This window comes from Podarcis tiliguerta (genome assembly GCF_965153285.1).
Source record: "Podarcis tiliguerta genome assembly, chromosome: 5".
Classification (NCBI taxonomy): Eukaryota; Metazoa; Chordata; class Lepidosauria; order Squamata; family Lacertidae; genus Podarcis; species Podarcis tiliguerta.
The window spans coordinates 96,521,589-96,543,206 of record NC_139538.1 but is presented as its reverse complement, the minus strand read 5'-3'; the positions used below and the strand labels follow the sequence as shown (position 1 = coordinate 96,543,206).

Genomic DNA, 21,618 nt, shown 5'->3' with positions numbered 1-21,618 from the left:
CTGGGAGCTGAGCAGTAGGAAAAAAGGCAAGGCGGTATGAAGGTTGGCTGCTGGAGACTATGGCGGGTATGAGATATATGTGTGTGGCAGTGCGCCACCACTGTTGCAGTGAGATCAAGCATGGGAGGAGCTTCCCCTAGTTCTTGCACAATGGCACAAAAGCGTGCGAATTTTTTCACCCTTCCTCCTCACCTTGCCTTCACTTCAGATGCTTTGAGTGCTTTGGTTGCATAAAATGTAGTAATTTCTAATGTAACTATTGGAGTAAAGCGATTTGAGGGGCAGGAGGTGTCGATACAGTTCCTTGCCAAGGGTGCCAGGGAGTAATCACAGACTGAGGTGAATTTGCAGGAATTGTTATGCAAGTCAACATTTTCAAGGGTGGAAGGGATTTCTGTGCATCTTCCTTAAGATGGTTGAGTTGGTGGCAAGGAAAAATAAAACAAAGCGTTTCATCCCCTTTATTTCTAAGTACCTCTTTTCTTGGTGTTATTTACATTTTTGTTGTGTTGCTGTTTATGATTGCCATTCCAGCAGCTATAAGAACTATATTCCACTTTATGCAGCCACTGGGATACACCAGTATTCCCTGAACAGGTCATTTAGGCTTGTTGGGGATAATTTGAATTCAGCCAAATGTAAACCAATATTCCCAATGGGGAAGACATAAAACATGAATTGAAATGGTGCATTTTCAAATAATCTCAGGGACATGATCCAGGGAGTAGCAACTTAGCTGTAGCTTCCTGGCATGGAGACACACCCCTCGTGATTATAATGTACATAACTGTGTAAGGTATAAATATGAGAAAACTGGCCCTAAGAAGGCATTTAAGTCATCCTGAGCACAGAATCAGCATCCCTTCCCCTTCCTTCTTGCTGTAAGTAAGATTTAATTGCCTCTCTAGTGTTGTAGTAGAACCTTAACATTAGATCCTCCATCCCCATATCAGCAGAGAACATCTCTTTGTTATTTTGAAACTAAATGTCTATAATTCCATAAACTATTAACTGGGGGTGGAATTTATATATCCTATGCAGTATTAAATCACATAGTAACCTGAATCCAATGAATCTGAATTTTTATATATTAAAAATATTATAATATATTTCAGGCCCGTCGACTCTGCAAAGACATTGTGGGGGCTGACGCTCAGCTTCCATGACCAGTTGTTCTTCCACTTCCTCCACCTTCTGCCACCGCCACGGGTCAGGGGCTGCTTCCCCTATGTGGCAGAAGAAGGAGGAGCCTCCATACCCCTGGCTCACGCAACTGCATGAAGCCAGGATGCTGCACATGACAGCATCACATCCGGGCGACACGGCCAGATGAACATTGAGGGGGCTTGCCCCCCACTAACAAATATTGGCGGAGCTCAAAGGAGTCTGCACTCCTGATGTGCTCCTACATTCTGGCACAAAGAGTTATTTCAATTAATTAATTCTTAATCCCACCATTCAACCAAATTGAATTCTCAAAGCACCCTAGATTGAGCTGGTTAGCCAAACTGAATAAAATCTCAATATTTTAACAAGGAGAGCCAAGCCAGCAGATGGGGAATGGTTAGAGCATGCCCAGAAGGGAACCTTGCCCAATGGGGGGGGGGAGAAGATTGTTGCAGGGGGGAAACTCTCTGTGGGTTCTACCGTAGGCCACCATATTTTCTCTATCTTTGTGGGGAAATGGCACTCTTATATTGCTGGGCTTTTTGTAAATGTGGGTGGGTGGGTGGGGGAACACAGAAAATTGAGAGAAATCTCATTGTTGACCCCTTCAAGCAACCTGTGATATTTCCACATTTTTTTTAAAAAAAAAGGTTCCATGTGATTTGTCATGGGGAGAAGCCAGGCTAAAACCTTTTTGCTTAATATGTTTAGTAATGGGGGGGGGGGCATCCAGAGGAGTAGTTACCCCAGTTGCATTTTGAATTGGTACATTCCATCAAGAGCCGTACAATGTGGAATTTGGCTCCAATTCAAGTAAGTAACTCATAAAATCTGGAGTTACTTCAACTTTTGTTTTAGGTCAACTTCTGTTTACAACACTAAAAAGATTAGGGACTGGTCATTAGTTCAGTTGATGATAAACCAAATAGCTCTCTACTTTTCCCCAGTCACTTATTGCTACTGATACCCAAGCTATGCTGTATAGCTTAGTCTGATGCTTTTATGCAGTGTAATCTGGTCACACATGGCACTAGAAGTCTTGATAAAACATGGCATTCAGGATTTCCTCTGATAAAAAAGGATATTGCACTGTGAGGAAAGATTAAATAGGTGCCAGTGCCAAAATACAGCACATTAATTTGTTTTTCAGCTGCTATGAAGCAAAAACACCCTCAAATCCAGCTGCAGATGTAGCTCACAATATGCCAAGACCTAAATGTGCAACATACCACATTAGAATGTGTGACAAACAAAATGAGGAAGCCTGCAAGGAATAGCTCAAGAGGAAGCCTGAAATTGTTAGGCACATTTATTTAATATAAATAAAGAATTTTCCAAACCTCAGTCTCATGACTCAGCATTTCTGCTGGCAATCATTTATGGCAACCACTTAAGAGTGAGATAAAAGCAAAGCTGGAGGATATATTGGTAAGGCTGAGCCAAAAGAGGACTAAGACCCCAACAGCAGCTGTATATTTTTAAAGGAACCAAATGCCTTCTATTTTGCATATATTTGTCTAATATTTTCTAGCTCTGTAAGAATCTAAAGTTAGAACACAGTGAATAGTTGTAAAGGTGGGCAGGTTTGCGTGGGAGCAGGTGGTCATTTGCGCACCCTGAGCCCAGACCACCTCAGGCTTAAAGGACAAGCCAATTGGAAGCCAAGGACAATTATTGTCTAAGGACAGGCGCTTTGCATGCTGCCTTGCGAGGATGCATGTGAAGCTTGCATTTTGAGCAAATAGGACATGGAATTATGGTGCAAAGCCACAGGTACCTATTCTATATACACAAATTTCTTCTTTGAATGGCAGCTGCCTCCTCTACAGCAGCACCTTCAAAGCCATGCCTTGCCTGGATCTCTGCATTCCACTGTGGTTTTGTACATGAGCCATCATGAAGCAGACTCTGTTGGCATTCATGATTAAGTGAGTTGATCAGCAAATATTATTTTTGTATTATGTTAGTCACTGAGAATGGCATTGCAATAATGCTTGGATGGGACTGTAATGCTTTGGAATTTGATTGGATTGCCTGTAAAATAAGTGCAAAATTTATTCTCCCTCTGATCAATGAAATCACCCAGAAAGGTGAGATCTGGAAATGTTATATCTGGTTAAGTAGCTAAGAGCCTGAGCTCTGAATCAAGAGCCACTGCTATGAACTCTCTAGTTTGTGTAAATTTTCTCAGTTATGACAAGTACTTTAATTGCTATAAAGCAGTATATCAGTGTATTATTGTCAAGAAACAGGGATGGCCTTATAAACTTCCTGCATCACCAGGACCATAGCACTTTTCAGGGAATGTCAGTCCCGTTTCAGATACAGATGTGAGAGATGCTACACAACAGTCATACATGGACATTCATCACTGCATTCCTTCATTCAATTCATTCATTCATGGACTGCAGCATCAGATGGTGGCTTCTACATGTGAATAAGCCATTGCAGAACATGGAGGTAAGCTGGCTTCTATACATGGGGCAGAATCAGGCAGTAGAGACTTAACATTGGTAGAACGGTCTGCACCACTTCAGACTACAGGTGTGTGATCATATTCTTTCAAGTCTCCCTTTTGTTAAACAAACAGCCTTCCTGTATAGCAGGGAGGAGAGTGACCTATGGCCTTCCCTCTTGAGATGCTAAACTTTGACTTCTGGGGAGGATTTTTTGGTCTGTTTTATGTAGGGGAGTAGTAAAAATGCAATTGCTCCCTCCATGCATGGTACAGAGTGGGACAGTCTGTTCTACCATCTCAAGCCTCTGTCACCTGATTCTGTTCCATGTGTAGATCCAGCCCTGGAAGTTTCATGTTGCTTCATGTACTCCTTCTGTTTTTAAATTATTCTTTTTGTAAGCTACTTTGAGTGACTGTTATTGGAAGGGTGGTATAGATATAAATAAAGACAATTCTCTCAGTGGAGCCAGTTCACACATTCAGCTGTGGGACATCAAGAGATGTGCATAGACTGTGTGAAGCAGCCTGATTGTTGGGCTCTGTAAGTGTGATGCTACACAGAAGCATGTATGGCTATGGAAGGAGGAAAAGTATAAAAGGGACAAATGAAGCTGTCTTAAATTGAAACAGATAATTGGTCCATCTAGCCTAGTATCTGGCCCTCTGAGGTCTCAGGTAGGCATGTTTCTGCTATTGAAGATTCTTTTTAACTGGAGGGATTTTGAATATGAGCTGGGGATGGGACCCAACCTTCTGCCTGAAAAGCGTATGGTCAGTCACTGATGTCTTAGGTCGCCTATAGTGAAAGTAGCAAGGATAATAAAGAGAGCCTAAGATGGGTTTGAAGCAAGAATGGATGAGCATCAGCTGATCAAATGATCAGAGATTAGGTCACATGGACTCCTGTGAAAGAATGGAAGCCAGAACCTCCAGCTGGAAGCATCTGTGGAAATAGAGGACCTATTCACTCCTCCAATCCATAGACAATGCTTCATCATGACAATGCCATCCTGGAGTGGTTTCCAACAATACACAAAGTACAGTAATATATACAACATAACAAAAATTAAAAGCAGCACAATTAATAAAGCTAACAATAGAGCAACAGCATGAAAACAATTAAGCCAGCCTGCAGGAGGCCCTGTTTAGTCACAGCAAGTGCCAGGACCAGGCCTGATCAATTTGAATCCTTAACAGGTCCAATAATTCCAGAATCCAATGTAACAATGAGCATGTTAATATTCTGTTTGCATTTCTTTAATGCCTAAAACTGCTGCTGGGAAAAGGAACTTCAAAATAGATATGGTTATTCCCTATAATATTTCAACACTTGCATTTGCACAGTTCACTATACAAGGGCTCCAAGACTGGCTAAGGACTCCACTACTTAAAATGCTCCCATTTGCACTTTTCGCAAAGCACAAGGAAGCTTAGAGGTTGCATAAGACATCCCTCAAGTTCACAGCACACACCTTGTCTCTACCTGGCTAAGGTGTCCGTCAAGGATGCTTTGCTCTAAAGCACAACCTTGGAAATGGCATTACATATATTGTATTGTGTTTCAGTCTCTGCTGCAAGCTTTTTCTCTTCTTTTATTTGCTGCATGTGGTTAATGGATGGTGGACTTGCAGCACTGGTGCCATGAATGCTGTGGGCAGTGAGAGTACCCATGACTCATATCTAGTGAAAAACCTTATCTAATATAATGTTGAATAAAGACATTCCATCTAAACAAAAGGTTGTCCTGTCTGATGTTCTGTTCCCTCAAATTTGTTAGTTTAGCCAACAACATCTGTTGTACCACTCTGTAATGGATGAGAAGTCATCAGATCCCCATTAGTTTCAATGGGTCAACTCTGAGTAAAACTTAGTTGAATACCACCCCTACTGTTCAAGCTTCCTCTCCAACCCTGTGGTGCTGTTTGATCTTCAGCTCTGGATATTAGAATGGAAACCACTGCAAGGCTCGTAGGGGCTGCCTATGTATTGCAGTGCAGATGTTGCATTTTGTGGAATGAACTCCCTATGGAGATCTGGTGACCACTAACTATGAGGGGCTTTCACAGACAATTAAAGGCCTTTTAGTTTTCTGCAGCATTTCTTGACTATTGAGTACTTTATTGATTCTGGTTGCTTTAGTTCTTGAAATTATATGACTATATGGATGTTCTGTTATTTATTGTAATGGTTTCATGTACATTGCAAACTGCTTTGAGATAAGTGAAAAGCAGTATATAAGTTTTTAAAATAATAAATAAAGCAGTACAATCTCTTGCTCTGGCGTTAAAGCCATAGCTTAGTACTCCTGGTTCATTTTGAAGCACAACCTGTTTCCAGCAGGGCTCATCTCCCCTTTGCTAAGGGCATTGCAGCCTCAAAACTGTTTATCACTGGGATAGCATGCTGCAGAAGACAAAAACTTTAATGAAAATTGCAAGCGTGTCTGCTGCAGTTATTGAAAATGTTTCTTTTACTTTGACTAAATGTTTGAGACACTTCTGTGAAAAGTTCCAGACCATTTTCCAGGTCTGAAAAACCTGACTCTGAAATTTGTGCTCGCAAGCTCCTATTAATCATTCATCACCTCGTGTTTATAATAATGAGCGTGAATGTTGGTTGAATAAAGTCATCCCCTACTTTTTATGTTGTGGTTTAAAATTAGAAAGGGATGAACTGGCTTGAAAGCATTCTGCAGTGAGGCGGAGCCAGTGCCCACTAAACTTAATCTGCCCTTCAGTTAGCAAGATTTCCAAAAATCCAAATCAGATTTTTAATATCTATTTCTCACATCTCCTCGTTGCCTCGTATGATCACAGGCAGAAGCTGGAAGTGCCAGCGTTTTGTAAGACAGATTGCACATGTGGTAACTCTGGCCCAAGCAAAACTAGGCATTACCGAAAGTCATGCAAGGTTTCCAGCCCCACTGCCAGACCAAAGAGGTTGGGATAAGTGTGCGTAATTATAGGAGCCCCCTTCCAGCCCTTTTGCTCTTAGCCAGTTGCCTTGTCCAGCATGCTATGCTATCAAGGAAATGGAATTAATGGCTTCCATTAGCTCTAATGCTTCTTCTCTGCTTTCCTTTAGAGCTTTGTCATCTGTGGTGGCTTTAGGAGCAAACATAATCTGCAACAAAATCCCAGGCTTGGCCCCTCGGCAGCGAGCAATCTGCCAGAGCCGTCCCGATGCCATCATAGTGATCGGAGAAGGGGCCCAGATGGGGATCAATGAATGCCAGTACCAGTTCCGATATGGCAGGTGGAACTGCTCAGCCCTGGGAGAGAAAACAGTCTTTGGTCAAGAACTTCGAGTAGGTAAGGGATTCCTTCAAGTAATGTTGGAGAGGAAAAGCATATTAACAGGCGTATAATAGATGCCAAATGTAATTATCATCCTCAGTAGATCAGATAACCTCTCTCTCTCTCTCTCTCTCTCTCTCTCTCTCTTTCTCTTTCTTTCTACATGTTAATGTGGCAAGTCAAATGTCAATATATTGGCACAGATTAATGAAACCAAGTGGCATAACTCTGGCACGTATGCAACGTGGAACCTTAGTAATCCTGTTTTAAATTGTGTGAGGCATTTCCCCTTTACCCCAGAAAGCTCTTCAGTACTGTGCAGTCCTAGTGCTTGTTCCCCCCCCTTAGCATCCTAGATTCTTCCTTTTGATGTAAAGGGCATCAATTCATATGTAGATTAGAAATATTCGTTCATGTGAATTGGCCCTGCACCCTCCACTATGCTATATTAGTAGTGATCCGCAAGTCTCTTGGGTTCATTTTGAAATTGGAACTGGTAACTGACTGCATCCTTAGATCTACCGCAGACATTTTTTAAAATGAATTTGAAGCAAATTTCGGGTTCCATGTTGGAGCCAATTATGGGGAAGGGTTTTCTTCTTTTTTGTGTGTGTTGGTAATATGCTGGAAGCATGTGAACATGGACCTAATATTGTACTAGTATGGAAAATGACTGTGTTTGCTGGAAGATGATGGTCTTCACATTCAAAGTTTCAGGGTGAACAACTATCAATTGTATCTCTGGTAAGAATTGGGCCTTTTTCCATCCCTGAACTACATTAACCAAAATATTCACCAAGTTCGTGAACTTGTTCAGTGAACCTGGGGAACTCCCAAAAATGTCTGACTCTGATTGATGTGGTGCTTGGTGGCTTTTTATGGTTTAAACCAAACTCAGACTAAACATGGCCATTTCAGCTGTGTTTTGCTTTGGGATTGTAGGTTCATCTGAAGCCAAAGCAGAAGGTTAAGTAGAGGGGTAAGAAACCACAAGAATAATAATAGCTGGGGAAAGGGGACTCTTGAACACCTTCAGAGGAATGTAGGATCTGCAGATTTTCAGTAATTTATGATTAAAAGACTGATTGAATAATTTAAGGGCTAGACTCTGATCTGCTCCTGTGATAACAGACTGCTTTAAGTCAGGGGTGATAACTCTTAGTTTGGGGGCCTAATCTCTGCCCCACAAGCATTTTTTTCTGCTTTCCCCAAGACCCCACAGATTTTGGCAGAAGTGGAAAAGAAAAGGAAAAGAAAGTCAACACAGTCTTGGGGTGGGCAGAACCCAGTGGACTGATGGGGATGCAAACCACCCCCCTCCCAAATTACTTGAGTGAACAGGGTGCAATAATCGCCACAGCTCAGCTGAGGAAGTGGGGCTGTATGCTCACATATGTCTGCCTGGGTGCACTCTCTCTCTGTGGGGTGTGTGTGTGTGTGGTCTTGTGGGCCTCAGAGTGTTGGCCAAGGTTGACTATAGTCCCTGGGTCAAAAAGCATTAGCCACTGCTACCTTAAGTCTATTTATCATCTGGGAAGTCAGCAGCATAGTGACCATGGTTTAGTGGCAATGGACATCAGCCGCATGCAGGAAGCCCCAGCTGCAGTCTCTGGCAAAGAACTCCACCAAAGACCATGTGGAGCTTTGATGAACCCATAATCAGAGCTTGGTAAATGCCAATAAAGGAATTAAAATTCTGCATACAGGCAAACCAAGCTTTGTGTCAAGGAAATCTGAATTCTGCGAACCATGCAAATTATACACTCAGCAAATGTGCTCCCCCCATTTTACGTAAATGTGTGTGGCGTAGTTTATTATTTTCATATATATTTTTCTAATTTTGGGACAGGACAATGAGATGCTGCCCCCTTTGCCTTTGAGGTCACAGCAAGCATCGCTCATATATTTTGGATAGCAACTCCAGGTCTCCTCTCCCACACCCTCCACAAGCAGCATGTAATAAAAAACAACACAACAGCATCAACCATTCAGGCCACATGTTTGCTCCCCACACTCATCCCTGCCCTGTCTCCACAATCAGCAGCCCACAAAGTGAACTAAGCTCAGAGAAAGAGGATGGCACGGCATCATGCATTTCAGAAAAGAAATGGAGGCCTGAGTCTGTTGTTTTGGTGGTTTCCAGGCAACTTGAGTCATGTCTAGTTCTGGCCTTTCAAATCTAGCTTCACAGCCATTAGGTCAAAAACTTGCTTTTAAAAAAAAAAGAAGCTAAGATTTTATGGGTGCTGAATTCAGTACTGAATACAGCATTCTGAACTTTTTCTATGCACCACAAAATACACCCAGGATGCAAAGACAGCATTTCCAGCATCCTTGTGATATGGTTCAAATTATTAAAGTCAGAAAGAAATCCTGAACCAATTCAGACCGCTTTTTGGTTAATGTGAAACACTCTTCTTCTTATTATTACTTTTATTCGGTTTTTTTGTTATTTTTTCTCATACTGTCATTTTGTCATATTATTGGCACTGTTATTTAACTATTTGGTTACTGTTAATGTCAGGTTGATGTTATGTTTATTATAAAACATCTGTATATTTATTATGGGAAAATCTATATTGATATATTTGTTTTTACTCCAGTAATTGGGGGTATGGGGTGTGGGAGTGAGATATGAAGAATGGAAGCTCAAAATAATCTGGAAGATAATAAAGAGAAGAAATTAGAGAATTTTAAACAGTGCAGAGGAGTGCTAAACTTTACCTCATCAGAAATGAGGAGGGGTGATGCTTGTTACAGGCTGATTTGTGTATGCTGATCTCGTGAAGGTGGTACCATCACATAAACATGTGAATTATAGTCGTAATCCATGTAAGAGGTGGGCAACCCACACCTGGAAGGGGGGTATGTAACAGATTTGGACATACCTTCAAGGGTAAGTCCTAAAGGTAAGAAGTCTTAAAGCAATTTACCACCAAGTAAAATAAAATAAAATACAATAATAAAATTCAACTAACATATTAAAAGCAGATTTACCAATACAGCCATATTGTTGGTGCTGCCCAAACATCTCAAAAAACAAAAGTGTGCCAAAACAATGACAGATTTGGTGCAAGGCAGGGAACCCTGAGGGGAGACGACAGAGGAGGCCATGCAGAGAAGAGCCCCAGGTGGCAAGATCAGGGTCCAGGAAGGTTCATATGGGGAAGGGTGGTCCACGAGAGAGAAGGAGTGAGTGAGCAAGTGAATGAGAATGGCTCCACTCCCTGCTGACCCCCCCCCCCCGCAGCAAGCAGCCCCCATACAGCCTCTCATCACTGCATCTGGCCCTTGAAGGCACACAGGTTGCTCCCTGATAGTTTCCCATGAAAGCAAATAGGAACTTTAAGAAGAGGGGAAATGCTATGTGGGGGGGGGGGAGGTTGACACACAGTACCATGTTTCTGAAATGAATTTCATGCACAAGGACGCAGGAAAGTTGGTCATGGATCTCTGGTCTTCATGTCTAATTTGTCCCCAGTGAGAAAGAGGTAGGTTGAAGCACACAAGGACCAGCCATATAAATATATTTTCATACCCTCCAACATTTCTCAGATGAAAATAAGGGCGTCCTATTCTACACCAGAAAGCTTTTCCCGCGGTTGATCTTGCTGACATCATGTATGGTACATCTGTCACCTTGAGCCAGTTGCAACCTCTCCACCGAACCTACCTCACAGGATTGTCGTAAAGAAAAAATGTGTGAGGGAAGGGATTGTGTACAATACCTTCCACAGATAAATGGAATGAAATACATTTTTAGCTGTAAGCTGCCTTGAGTCAGGGGAAAAGGTGGGTGACAGCAGCAGCAGCAACAACGACAGAAACTGTGAAAATGAGCAGGAACATACCAAAAAGTAAACTGAGTGAATTCTTACTTACTTCTGAGTAAAAATGCTTAGTACTGCAGTGTAAGGCTACCATAAAGGAATAAAGACTGCATGCATTTCCTTGAAAAATTGCTGGCTGTTGAAGCATTGCAATTAAATAATTTAAAGTGTTGGTGACATTTTCCTTCAAAATTATAGGAAGGGCTGCCAGAATAGTGATGACAGCTTCACTATTTCCTTTTATTTGATGCATGTACCTTTTTGCAGTATAAACAGGACTCCATTTGTGCACCCACACCTACACAGCAAAGTCTCTGCTTTCCAAAAAGGACAGGATGGTGGGGGGGGGCGCAAGCATCTGATCCCTCCATCACTTTTAATTGTTCTCTGAGAAGTGGAGGGAAGGAAAAAGGGAAACAGGGACATTCCAGGATCAAATCAGAAACCGAGATGGCTTCTGTAATTCTGAAACTATTTCTGGAAAATTGGGACACTTGGAGAGTTTTCATTTTGAAGGCAGAAAAGAGGTCAGTAATGCTGCTTTAAAGAGAAGTCATCAGATGATGGCAAGGTCCGCACTCTCCTCCCACCAGATGCCACCTCTTTGCATCAGGTTCTGAGCCTCAGGAAACTTAGCATGTCCAATTCATGTACCAGACAGGGAAACTCTTAAGACATGCTTGTGCCTGTGCTGCAAGGAGAAGAGGCAGGGTTCAGCCACAGAGCACACACTTTAGACATGCAGAATCCCCTCTCCAATCTGTGGCATCTTTAGGTCAAGTCAAAGCAGATGGTCAGTATCAAGGCTGAAATAGAGAAGACAATGGAAATTATTGGATCTCTAAATTTTGGGCAATAACTGGGAAAGGTCTGTCCAGATCAAATGGTTGGTTATGTTTATCCTAGAGAGTAGAAGATTAAGGAGAGCCCATGACAATGTCTTCAAAAGCCTGGTGGGCACTTCATGCAAATGGTTGAACAGATGTCTTCACAGGGCAGGACTAGAGCCAAAGGATGGAAATTGCAGGGAAGCAGTTCTTCACTAAACATGAAAAGGAACTTTCTAACAACATGAACTGGTCAACTGTGAAAGAGAATTGCCTTGAGAACTGGTGGCTTCCCCTTTGCAGAAGGCATTTAAGCACATGTTCGTGGCTCAAGGATGATGTGGTTGCATCCTGCTTTGCAGGTTCTTCATTGAGTTTGAACTAGATCAGTGGAGGTCAGAAGCTAGATCACAATTTACTCTTGTGCTTTGAAGTAAACTGGCAAGGATTTATGTTGTGAACTGCCCCAAGATCTGCGGATAAAGGGTGGTACACAAATTAAACAAACAAACAAACAAACAAAGCAACCTATCTCCTGTATAGCAATAATAAGATAAAAATGACATACACACCATGCAACAAACAAACAAACAAACAAACAAACAAACAAAACTATTGAAATGTGGGTAGGGGAGAAGCTAACCAGGAGTGGCTTTTTGTGTGGCAGGATTGTGACCTCAGTTCAGCTCTGGTGCTCTAAACAAATTCCTGGGCTCAAAATTATTTCATTTGAAACGTCTATCCTATGCACCAGGCTCTGGTCAATGGGTTTCAAGGATCCAGTAACAAAACAAAAACAAAGTAGATCTCCAAAGACTGAGGCCTGCCCACCCTTGGACTAGATTATCTCGTAAGCACGCTTCCCGATGATTTTATGAGACCCTGGTGCCCAGAGTAAGCAGTTAACTCTTTCTCTCGGCTCATGTCCCTGACAAAAATGCTCCTTCCCAAACTGTTCTTTAAGTTGTTAGGGAAAACAAGAGTGCAAAATAAAAGGACACCTGGGTTGGGGGTGGGGCTTACACTATAATGGCATTACATGGCATTAAAATGAATACAAACTGGGATGTAAGCATGTATCTTTTACCAATAGAGCCTATTTTCGGCTTCTGAAAGAGCCACTAAGTCAGACTATGTCTAAAGACACCAATTATCCAAATATGTGTGTCAGGAAGGATGGCTGTTGGAATTATTTCAGCCACATTGCATCAGGCCCGGGTAGCCAGCAAGCTGGGGCAATGCTAAGAGGAACCATCGGAAAGAGCTGCAAAGTGCTGCTGCTGTTTAGCTGTCCTTGAAGCAGTAAATCAGCAGAAAGCAATACATGCTGTGGAATTCCAGCTTTATCATCAGGCAGCCTGGAAGCAGGGAAAAACCAACAACAAGGTTTCTTATGGAGAAAAGAGAAGCCTATCTAAAGATTATCTTGGCTCTAGTGAGATAAGAAGTGGGAGGCTATTGTTACTGCTAAGAAAGCAAAAGATGATAGATAATGAGAAGCTCAAGGTTCCAGTTTGTCATATGCATACCTTAAGGCCACAGTTGTAACCCTGCTTACCTGGAAGTAACCCCCTCCCCTTTGATTTCATTAGGATTTACTTCTGAGTAGACATAGTTCAGATTGTGCTGTGAGACACACCAAGAAGAATTCCTTCCTTCAAGCTATAACTAGTAGTATTGGATGGTCGGAGGTGCCTGGTTGGAGGGTGGCACACATTGTGTGTGCGTGATGTCACATGCATGATGCCTGAGTGATGTCTCGTCTTCTGGAGAAGGCCAAGCACTCTGGAAGAGTTGGCCATTGAAGCTGGGACACACAATGTGCGATGTGTGTGACATCGCATGCATAAGGTGCACACCGGACTCCCTCAGCATTCAGGGGGTCCTGGCCCCTTTCCAACAGAGATTGATGGGGGTGGTGACAAAATGGCCCCCTAGAGTTGGCGCACTTGTGGATGGTGGAGATTCAAATGTTGGTCAAGCAAATGCAAATGGTAAATATGTGTGTGTCATGAATTAAGTAGAGAGTACCAGAAATACAAACACACCAAATCTGATGTGATTCTAGAAGATAAGCCTCACCCCACCCTGAAAAGGTCCAAGATAAGATAAATGGAATTCTAAAAATTCTACCTGGAATTCTCTTCTTAATTATTATTAAATAAAATCATCTATAACTGGCCACATTTGTACCTTATGGACAGTGCTCTCAAAATTACTATGCAGTGTACATTAGGTTGAGAGTTTCTGACTAGTTCATGCTTAGCTAATGAATTTCATAAATAAGTGGGGGTCTGAACTCAGTGTCCCTTGCTATAGTCAAACACTATATCCAGGCAGGCACGTCACTGAATATTCTGTCATAGATTGATATCTGCATTTGGTATTACATGAGATTTAATTTCAAGTTTTGATGATGTTGAATATGCAATAGTATTTCATTTATTTAATTGATAGCTGACATATACAATGCTACAGAGTATCTGATAGCATCTGATTGGCATGCAATGGTCTTTAGCATTGGACCATTTAGATAAGGTTTCATGTTTGATACCTTTCAAATTCAAAAGCAAGCAAAGCAATAACAACTAGACTAACACTTCAGTACTTACTGGGGAGTAAGTCTAAGTGAACTCAATGGAGCCTACTTCTGAGTAGGCATAGGAATGCTGTCTGAAGCACTTTAGATTCAGTTGCAAGTGTTAAATATCTTACCATTTTAAGTTCAGCAAAACATTTTTAGTTCTGTATTTATCTTTTTAAACCATTGCAATTTTGTTTAAAGGGCCCTGAAAGGCAGCAGCCTAAATCAGCCTTCACCAACCTCGTGCCCTCCAGATGTTTGGGGCTTCAGCTTTCATCAGCCCATGTCACTCAGGTTGATGGGAATCATAATCTGTGGAGGTCACCAAGGTGGAGAAGGCTGGTCTAGACATATGACTTACTTAATAAATCCCTGGATCCCAGAACATTGTGAGGTTTCTATTGTGAAGTATAAGAGCTAAAACAAAACCCTCCTCTTTAGTCTAGTTAGACACATGCCAGATAGTTGTCAGATTTCCTCAAATACCTTGTTCAGCCCTTTTGCAGCTAATTATGCCAAACTCTCTTCTGAACTCTAGAAGATGAAAAATGTTTGCCTTCAGCACTTTACTGTGTTCTGACATGAATTGAAGCTGCAAGAGCCAGCTGAGCAAAACAAGTGAAATCCTGATTTCTTCACAGCCTATCTATAGACCTGAAAGTCTGGATGCCTAGTGCCTTATTATTTTTATTACTACTACTATTGTTGTTTATTTATAGCTCCACAGTTTTTATGGTGCTTTGCACAGTAACAAGTTAACAGCCCAGCCCTTTGCATGTTTACTTGCAGTTAAGTCCCACTGAGTGTGTAGAATTGCAGCCTAAAGGACTAGTCCCAGAAGCAATGAGCTTACAATCACACACACACGCACACACACACACGAAACAGAAACATTGCTGTACATTAAATACATCAAAACATACACTTTTAGCAGGTTCTATTTGCTTTTCAAAATGCTCAAGCATTTGCTTGTGGTTCCTGTGCTGCTGAAATCCCTTCCCTGCAATTATAGATGATAGGGTTGGTCATCTAGTCTGGTTCTTTACATCGAGTGGCAAATGCTAAACATAGAATTAAAATTCACTGTTACATGTGTTGCATCCTTCCTTTTCTTCTCTCTTCCTTAACATACGTTCTTTTTAGTAAACCGCATGTTCTTTAACAAAAAAACACTGGATGGCATTTCCAAAGTTTGAAAGAAACACCGTCCATGCAACACAAATGTACCCCAAATTCAGGGATTTTGTAAAATAGCATGCTTTTTGTTTTTTTGTTATTATGTATATGAGCATTTGGGCAGTCTTTTGAAAAATAAATCATTTTGTTATACAAAAACATACAAGGACTGTACATTAACTTTAGTTTGCGTCATGTATTACGGCAGTCAAGCCAAGAAATGTTTATATGACAGACAGCTATACTGCAAGTTTGCAGCTAAAAATAAACTCATCCCCACCCTAAATGCATTTTGGAATATGAATGTTTTTTAAAGGGGTGGAGCCTAAAGGCCAAGCACTTCAAATTATTATTTTCATAACTCTCTGGATAAAAATGATTCCCATGCAGCACATGGAATCAGCAAGGAGACTTCCAGCAAAATAACCCCAGAGGTTTTTTACATTAATCTTGGGGATCTGCACCAGGCAGTCTAAGAAAGTGTGTTACATCCTACAAACTTTCTTGTGTGTAGCGGAACCTTCACCTATCAGTTTTATACCGTAAGCAGTTGTTATGTTAAAGGTGTGATTACATTCAATGTGCAACCCCCTCTTTAAATAATAGCCCTTCCATTCTGTTGTGGCACCAATGATCATTTCCCTGCTCTTAGCATCAGGGGCAGTTTCCTGCCTGGGTTGAATAGTAGTTTCGACCTAGCAACTTTGGTTGGGGCAAGACAAGCAAGTTTGGGTGAGCACACAAATGCCAATTTTTATTTTTATGACTTCCAAACCAGAAAATAAGGGGGCTAAACGGGACCCCAAGGTAAAGGTAAAGGGACCCCTGACCATTAGGTGCAGTCGTGGCCGACTCTGGGGTTGTGGCGCTCATCTTGCTTTATTGGCCAAGGGAGCCGGCGTACAGCTTCTGGGTCATGTGGCCAGCATGACTAAGCCGCTTCTGGCGAACCAGAGCAGCACACGGAAACGCCATTTGCCTTCCCGCCGGAAGTTTGACGTGCTTTCAAACTGCTAGGTTGGCAGGAGCAGGGACCGAGCAACGGGAGCTCACCCATTGCGGGGATTTGAACCGCCGACCTTCCGATCAGCAAGCCCTAGGCCCTGTGGTTTAACCCACAGTGCCACCTGCATCCATGGGACCCCAATGTACCCCCAAAATAGGACAGTCCTGGTTTTAAAGGGACAGATGACATTAACCTTTTCATTATTGTTTAAAGAAAACTTATTGCTAGTTTAGGCCAGAGATTATGAATAACCCAGACAAAAAGTACATTTAAATAAAAGCAAAATAAGACACACACACCCCAGCAATGGCACATAAGATGAAGGCACATAAGAAGACAACCACAACGAGCATGCTAAATGAAAAAGGCTACTGGGCATGATTCTTACATAACTGACACATACTATCAATTTACTTCTTGCCCATATTTGTTCCTGTTGCAGGAGGGCAAAACCGGCACCTCTCTTATAGCATGGGCATGTGGATTCCTCTATGGAACGTAGTGCAAAAGAACAAAGGTAGCCAAAGAGAAACTCTCCTGTGCGCAGCTCTCTGTGATTTTGGGTAGGTTGAAGGAACAGGTTACGCAAACCTGATTGTGCAGCTACCCTAAGCAGGCCCCCCAAACCTCCCAAATTCCTTCTTCAAGGATCCATTAGCTAAAATGCTATTCCTTCAGGGTGACATCATTGAAGTCTTGCACAGGAGATCTTCCCAGTGGATTGTTCCCTCTGTGATTACTATAAAGTCACTGTTCTGCATCTGCTCTGCCATTCTCTGAATAAGACATGCTGCCCCTCAGGCTCTTTTGCTAGCGCATTGATGCGCCATGACATCCTGACACAGGTAGCGAGGCACGAACACATTTCTCCCCCTCATCTCTTCCATCTCCCATTTATTTTCCTTTGGCAGTTCAGGAAGGCTGCCTTCGCGTTCTCCTTCGCCCGCCTGCCCCCCGCCCGCCCCCCATTGTTTGCTTTCTCTTCTCCATCGATCAACTGTGTTACTTTACTGCAGGCACTGTAATATTAACTACTGTTCAAACAGAAGCACTTAGCAGGGGAGTTCGCTGGGATTCCTCTGACCTATTACTCAACAGGATTTTCTGCAACAACACGTTTTTGTTTGTTTTGGGGAGGGATTAGTGGCAATATTCCACATACTACTGACACAATGAAACATAGGTTTCATAGGAGGTAAAAGGAAATCTCTCTGTCAGACACCGCCTCCTTGATTTTTAAAGGAACATATGCAGATGTGATTGCTTTTAACAAGTCCAATAAGAAAGGTGCGGAACAGGAATAACATTTGCCTGTAGCAGAGCGAGGGGTCTAGGACTGCCCCCTTTTGCCGTCCTTGCTGCAGCAGCAGAAAGTGAACCAGCCCTCCGTATTTTGTGTCAGTTCCTTTATATAATTTTCACCTTTTTAGTATCTTGTTGGATATATATTTGAACACAAAGTTTAAACTTAAGATCTTTAAAATGTATATACAGATATGCCGCAGGCTCCAGGTGTTATAAGTGGCATCAACTGAGAGTTTAGGGCACACTTGATTTCGGTGAATATTTATGATCTGCAGTGTGTGTAACAAGAAAGAACGTATTAAATATAGCCTTTCAATCTTTCCCAAGATGGCCACGTAAGCTTTTAAAAGTGAAATTGAGGAACTTGTACACTTTTCTGGCACTGCTCCTAGATATCCTGGATGATAAGATGCCTAGATATTTGTGCTGGTCAGCTTTGGGGCTTTTCTCCTGGGAGACAGGCACCTAACTACTACTGCCATACAGACTTAAATAAGTTCTACATCACACAACTGTAAATTACTCTGCGATGGGAAACCAAAAAGTTGCCTCTTTTAAAGTAAAGGGAAATGTATCTTTGATATTCTCACTGCTACAAATGCCCATTTAATTGTATACTAATAGTAGCTAAGGGACGCAGCTGGCGCTGTCGTCTAAACCACAGAGACTAGGGCTTGCCAATCAGAAGGTCGGCAGTTCGAATCCCTGCGACGGGGTGAGCTCCCATTGTTTGGTCCCTGCTCCTGCCAACCTAGCAGTTCGAAAGCACGCAGGGCAAGTAGATAAATAGGTACCGCTCCAGCGGGAAGGTAAACGGCGTTTCTGTGTGCTGCTGTGGTTTGCCAGAAGTGGCTTAGGCCTGCTGGCCACATGACCTGGAACCTGTCTGTGGACAAACACCGGCTCCTCGGCCTATAGAGCGAAATGAGCACCGCAACCCCAGAGTCGGCCATGACTGGACCTAACTGTCAGGGTACTTTAATAGTAGCTAAGGTCTAGTCTTGGTAAATCTGTTTCTTTTCTTTTCTTTTTTTAAAGTTTTTTATTTATACAACAAGAAAAACAACAACAACAACAAACCCAAATACCAAATTACACACAAATTACAAAAATAACCATAGACACATAATATTCTTAGCAAACAATAAACATCTATTGGTCTTAACACTAAAGACCCAACCTCCTGTCTATTCCATATTTCAAATTCATATTACTTATTGCCAATACACATTTTTTTCATAATTAAACTTATTCTCAATAAATCTAATTTCTGATATCTACCTTGCAACTATTACTGAAGTTCCTCGAATGCTGCAACAGAATTTAAACTACTATATTTATTTTTCAGATATTCTTTGAAAACCTCCCATTTAGAAACAAATTCCTGTTTTGATTTATTCTTTATTTTTTCTGATAAACCATCTAATTCGGCATATTCTGTCAGCTTTTGGATCCAATCTTGTATAGAGGGGATTTCATTACTCTTCCATTTTGCTGCGATCAAAACTCTTGCTGCCGTCGTCGCATATAAAAAGATACCCTTCCTCTTTTGTGAAATATCCAAATCTGTTATTCCTAGGAGGTAGGCCTCTGTTTTTTTTATTGAAAGAGATCTTTAGCATTTTTTGCAGTTCTGCATGTATACTCTCCCAGAATACCTGTATTTTCCTACATGTCCACCACATATGGTAGAATGTTCCTGAGTCTCTGCATCTCCAACGATTACTTGACACATTTTTATACATTTTTGAAAGTTTCCATGGTGTTAGATACCATCGATGTTGCATTTTTTGAAAGTTCTCTCTAATCGTGTAACAATTTGTGAATTTCCAATTGACCTTCCATAAATTTTCCCATTGGGCCATGGTTATTGAATGGCCAAAATCCTGGGACCACCTCACCATTGCCACTGTTACCTCCTCCTCCTAATTTTTAACATTTAATTATAATAATTAAAAAACCGTCCTATACATGGAAAATACGGTAGTTTTCCTCCAGCCAGAATTTTCAGAAGTTGATTATAACACCTTGGAAGGTCAGACTCACAATGGATTGAAGGCACCTAAGAAGGTCGGGCGCAATGCCCAGTGTCTTTGAGGTTATGTGGGGCACTAAGATCACCTTGCCAAAGGGCCTACAGAATCTTGGTGTCCCCGTCCTCCTTTGTATCTGGTCAGCATACTTAAGTTGCAATCCTAGAAATTGCCCCGGTTCATATGTTTGGTGGCAGGGCACTGTCTAGTGGAATGGAAGAGCATTCCTTTCCACCACATGAATAACACTTAATGCGAATCCATCCGAATGGATGAACTCAGGGCTTGTGACTTTCATGGTACACATTTTTACAAAAGATAACCATCAGTAACATCACCATCTAGTAATATGACTAGTGGTGGGTTTTAATATCCAATTTCCATGAGGAATATTTGTTGTTATGTTTGGTGATATTAATATTTCCAATTGGATTGTTTGAATTAGAGACCAATCTGAGCCACAAAATATAGCTTTGAATGTTCTCAAAGTCCAGTAGTGTTCAGAGATGGGTTTTGGTTAGTCAATAGCTAAGTTCCAATATGGGAAACTTACTTTACCAAGTAAAAATATTGCTGGAAGATCATATAGATAATACTAAATGATCTTAACCAAGCATCTAGAATAAAGACACAAGTAAAAAATGAATTAGTTTATGGAAATGTGAAGATTGTACAAAGAAACATATACAATGACTTTAACATTATTTTATAATAATTAATTGTAATCAGAGAAGGTATGAGTCACCAACAGCAAGATACAGATGGTAGCTTTGATTATTGTAACATTTCAGTTTCTGTTGTATTCCTTCTCACAAATAAATGGTAGCAAATCTCACCCCCCCTTTTTTTTGTTAATAAATGACAGATCTCAAGGATTCCCAATCTATGTGAGGCAAGTAGGAATCTGCAAGAGGGAAATCAGTAAGATTGGCAAAGCCCATTGATTTCCCTTGCAAATATTCTCATTACAACAACCTTCACCAACGTAGTCACGAACATCATTCTGGGAATCACATTTCTCAAGTTCTATCCTAATATTAGAAATAAATCCAAATGTTTGGAATAAGCAAACTGTTTCAGATTAGAAGTAATCCATTGCCTTGGTTATTCAAAAATTTTGTAATATCTGAAATCATTGCAAATTATTTTCTGGGATGCTATTTTTGGAGATGGCATTCCCACATTCCTGTTCCTTGATTGATGGGGGATGCACAGGCAGGCTAGTTCTTTCTGGGCTGGAATCCAGACTCATTCATACTCCTCTAATTGTGATTAAGTCTGAATCCAATCCGCTGAAATAACAGGGTGATCGGTAGCAGATCCCACTTCTGAGTAGGGCTACGCTTCTGGCATGCTGAAGGGCCATTGCTCAGTTTCTTCTCTTTCTATCTCCCATGCTGGGAGGGCAAGGAGGAGGAGGAGGAGGAGGAGGAGACACGGGGATGTTACCTCAGAGAAGACCTTAATATTGGATTCTGTAGAGTCCTAAGGCAGAGGAAGGGAACCTTTTTCTGCCTAATGTAATGTGTTCTTGTTTTACGTGAAGATATTTACATTATAAAAATGCTTTTCAATGAGAAATCTAAACCACTTCCTTCTTTTCACTTATTTTTATAATGTTTCATTATATTCTGCATGTTTGGTGTGTTTCTCAGCTGAGGTTGGGGGTTTGTCACATTTTTAATCATGGGCTGCTCTGTTGTAATTCATGTCTATGTCTATAATTATTTGCCTTAAGGTTGACATTTATTTATATGGTCACCATTTCTTTGCCCCTGATGAAGATTGTCATTCACCAAAAATTTTTGGTCCCCCCCCCACCTCCATATGGGCTAATATCTTTGTCCATCAGTGTATCACTACACCCATTTAACACTTAAAATTATTTTTTATTTTTTATTGTATTTCATAATGTATTATAATTACTACTACTACT

General features: G+C 41.4%; 2 protein-coding genes across 5 annotated transcripts in view; both read left to right on the top strand.

Moving 5' to 3' along the window:
* Nucleotides 1-21,618, top strand: part of SMC1B (structural maintenance of chromosomes 1B) — a 387,986-nt gene that overhangs the window by 70,313 nt on the left and 296,055 nt on the right. The window lies entirely within an intron of this gene.
* The window catches only part of WNT7B (Wnt family member 7B), a 112,687-nt gene that overhangs the window by 76,885 nt on the left and 14,184 nt on the right, over nucleotides 1-21,618 (top strand). For all 4 annotated transcript variants that reach the window (XM_083440913.1, XM_083440912.1, XM_083440911.1 and 1 more), the window contains exon 2: nucleotides 6,710-6,936. In XM_083440913.1, the coding sequence (XP_083297039.1) occupies nucleotides 6,710-6,936 (227 nt within the window). The remainder of the gene's footprint in view (nucleotides 1-6,709; nucleotides 6,937-21,618) is intronic.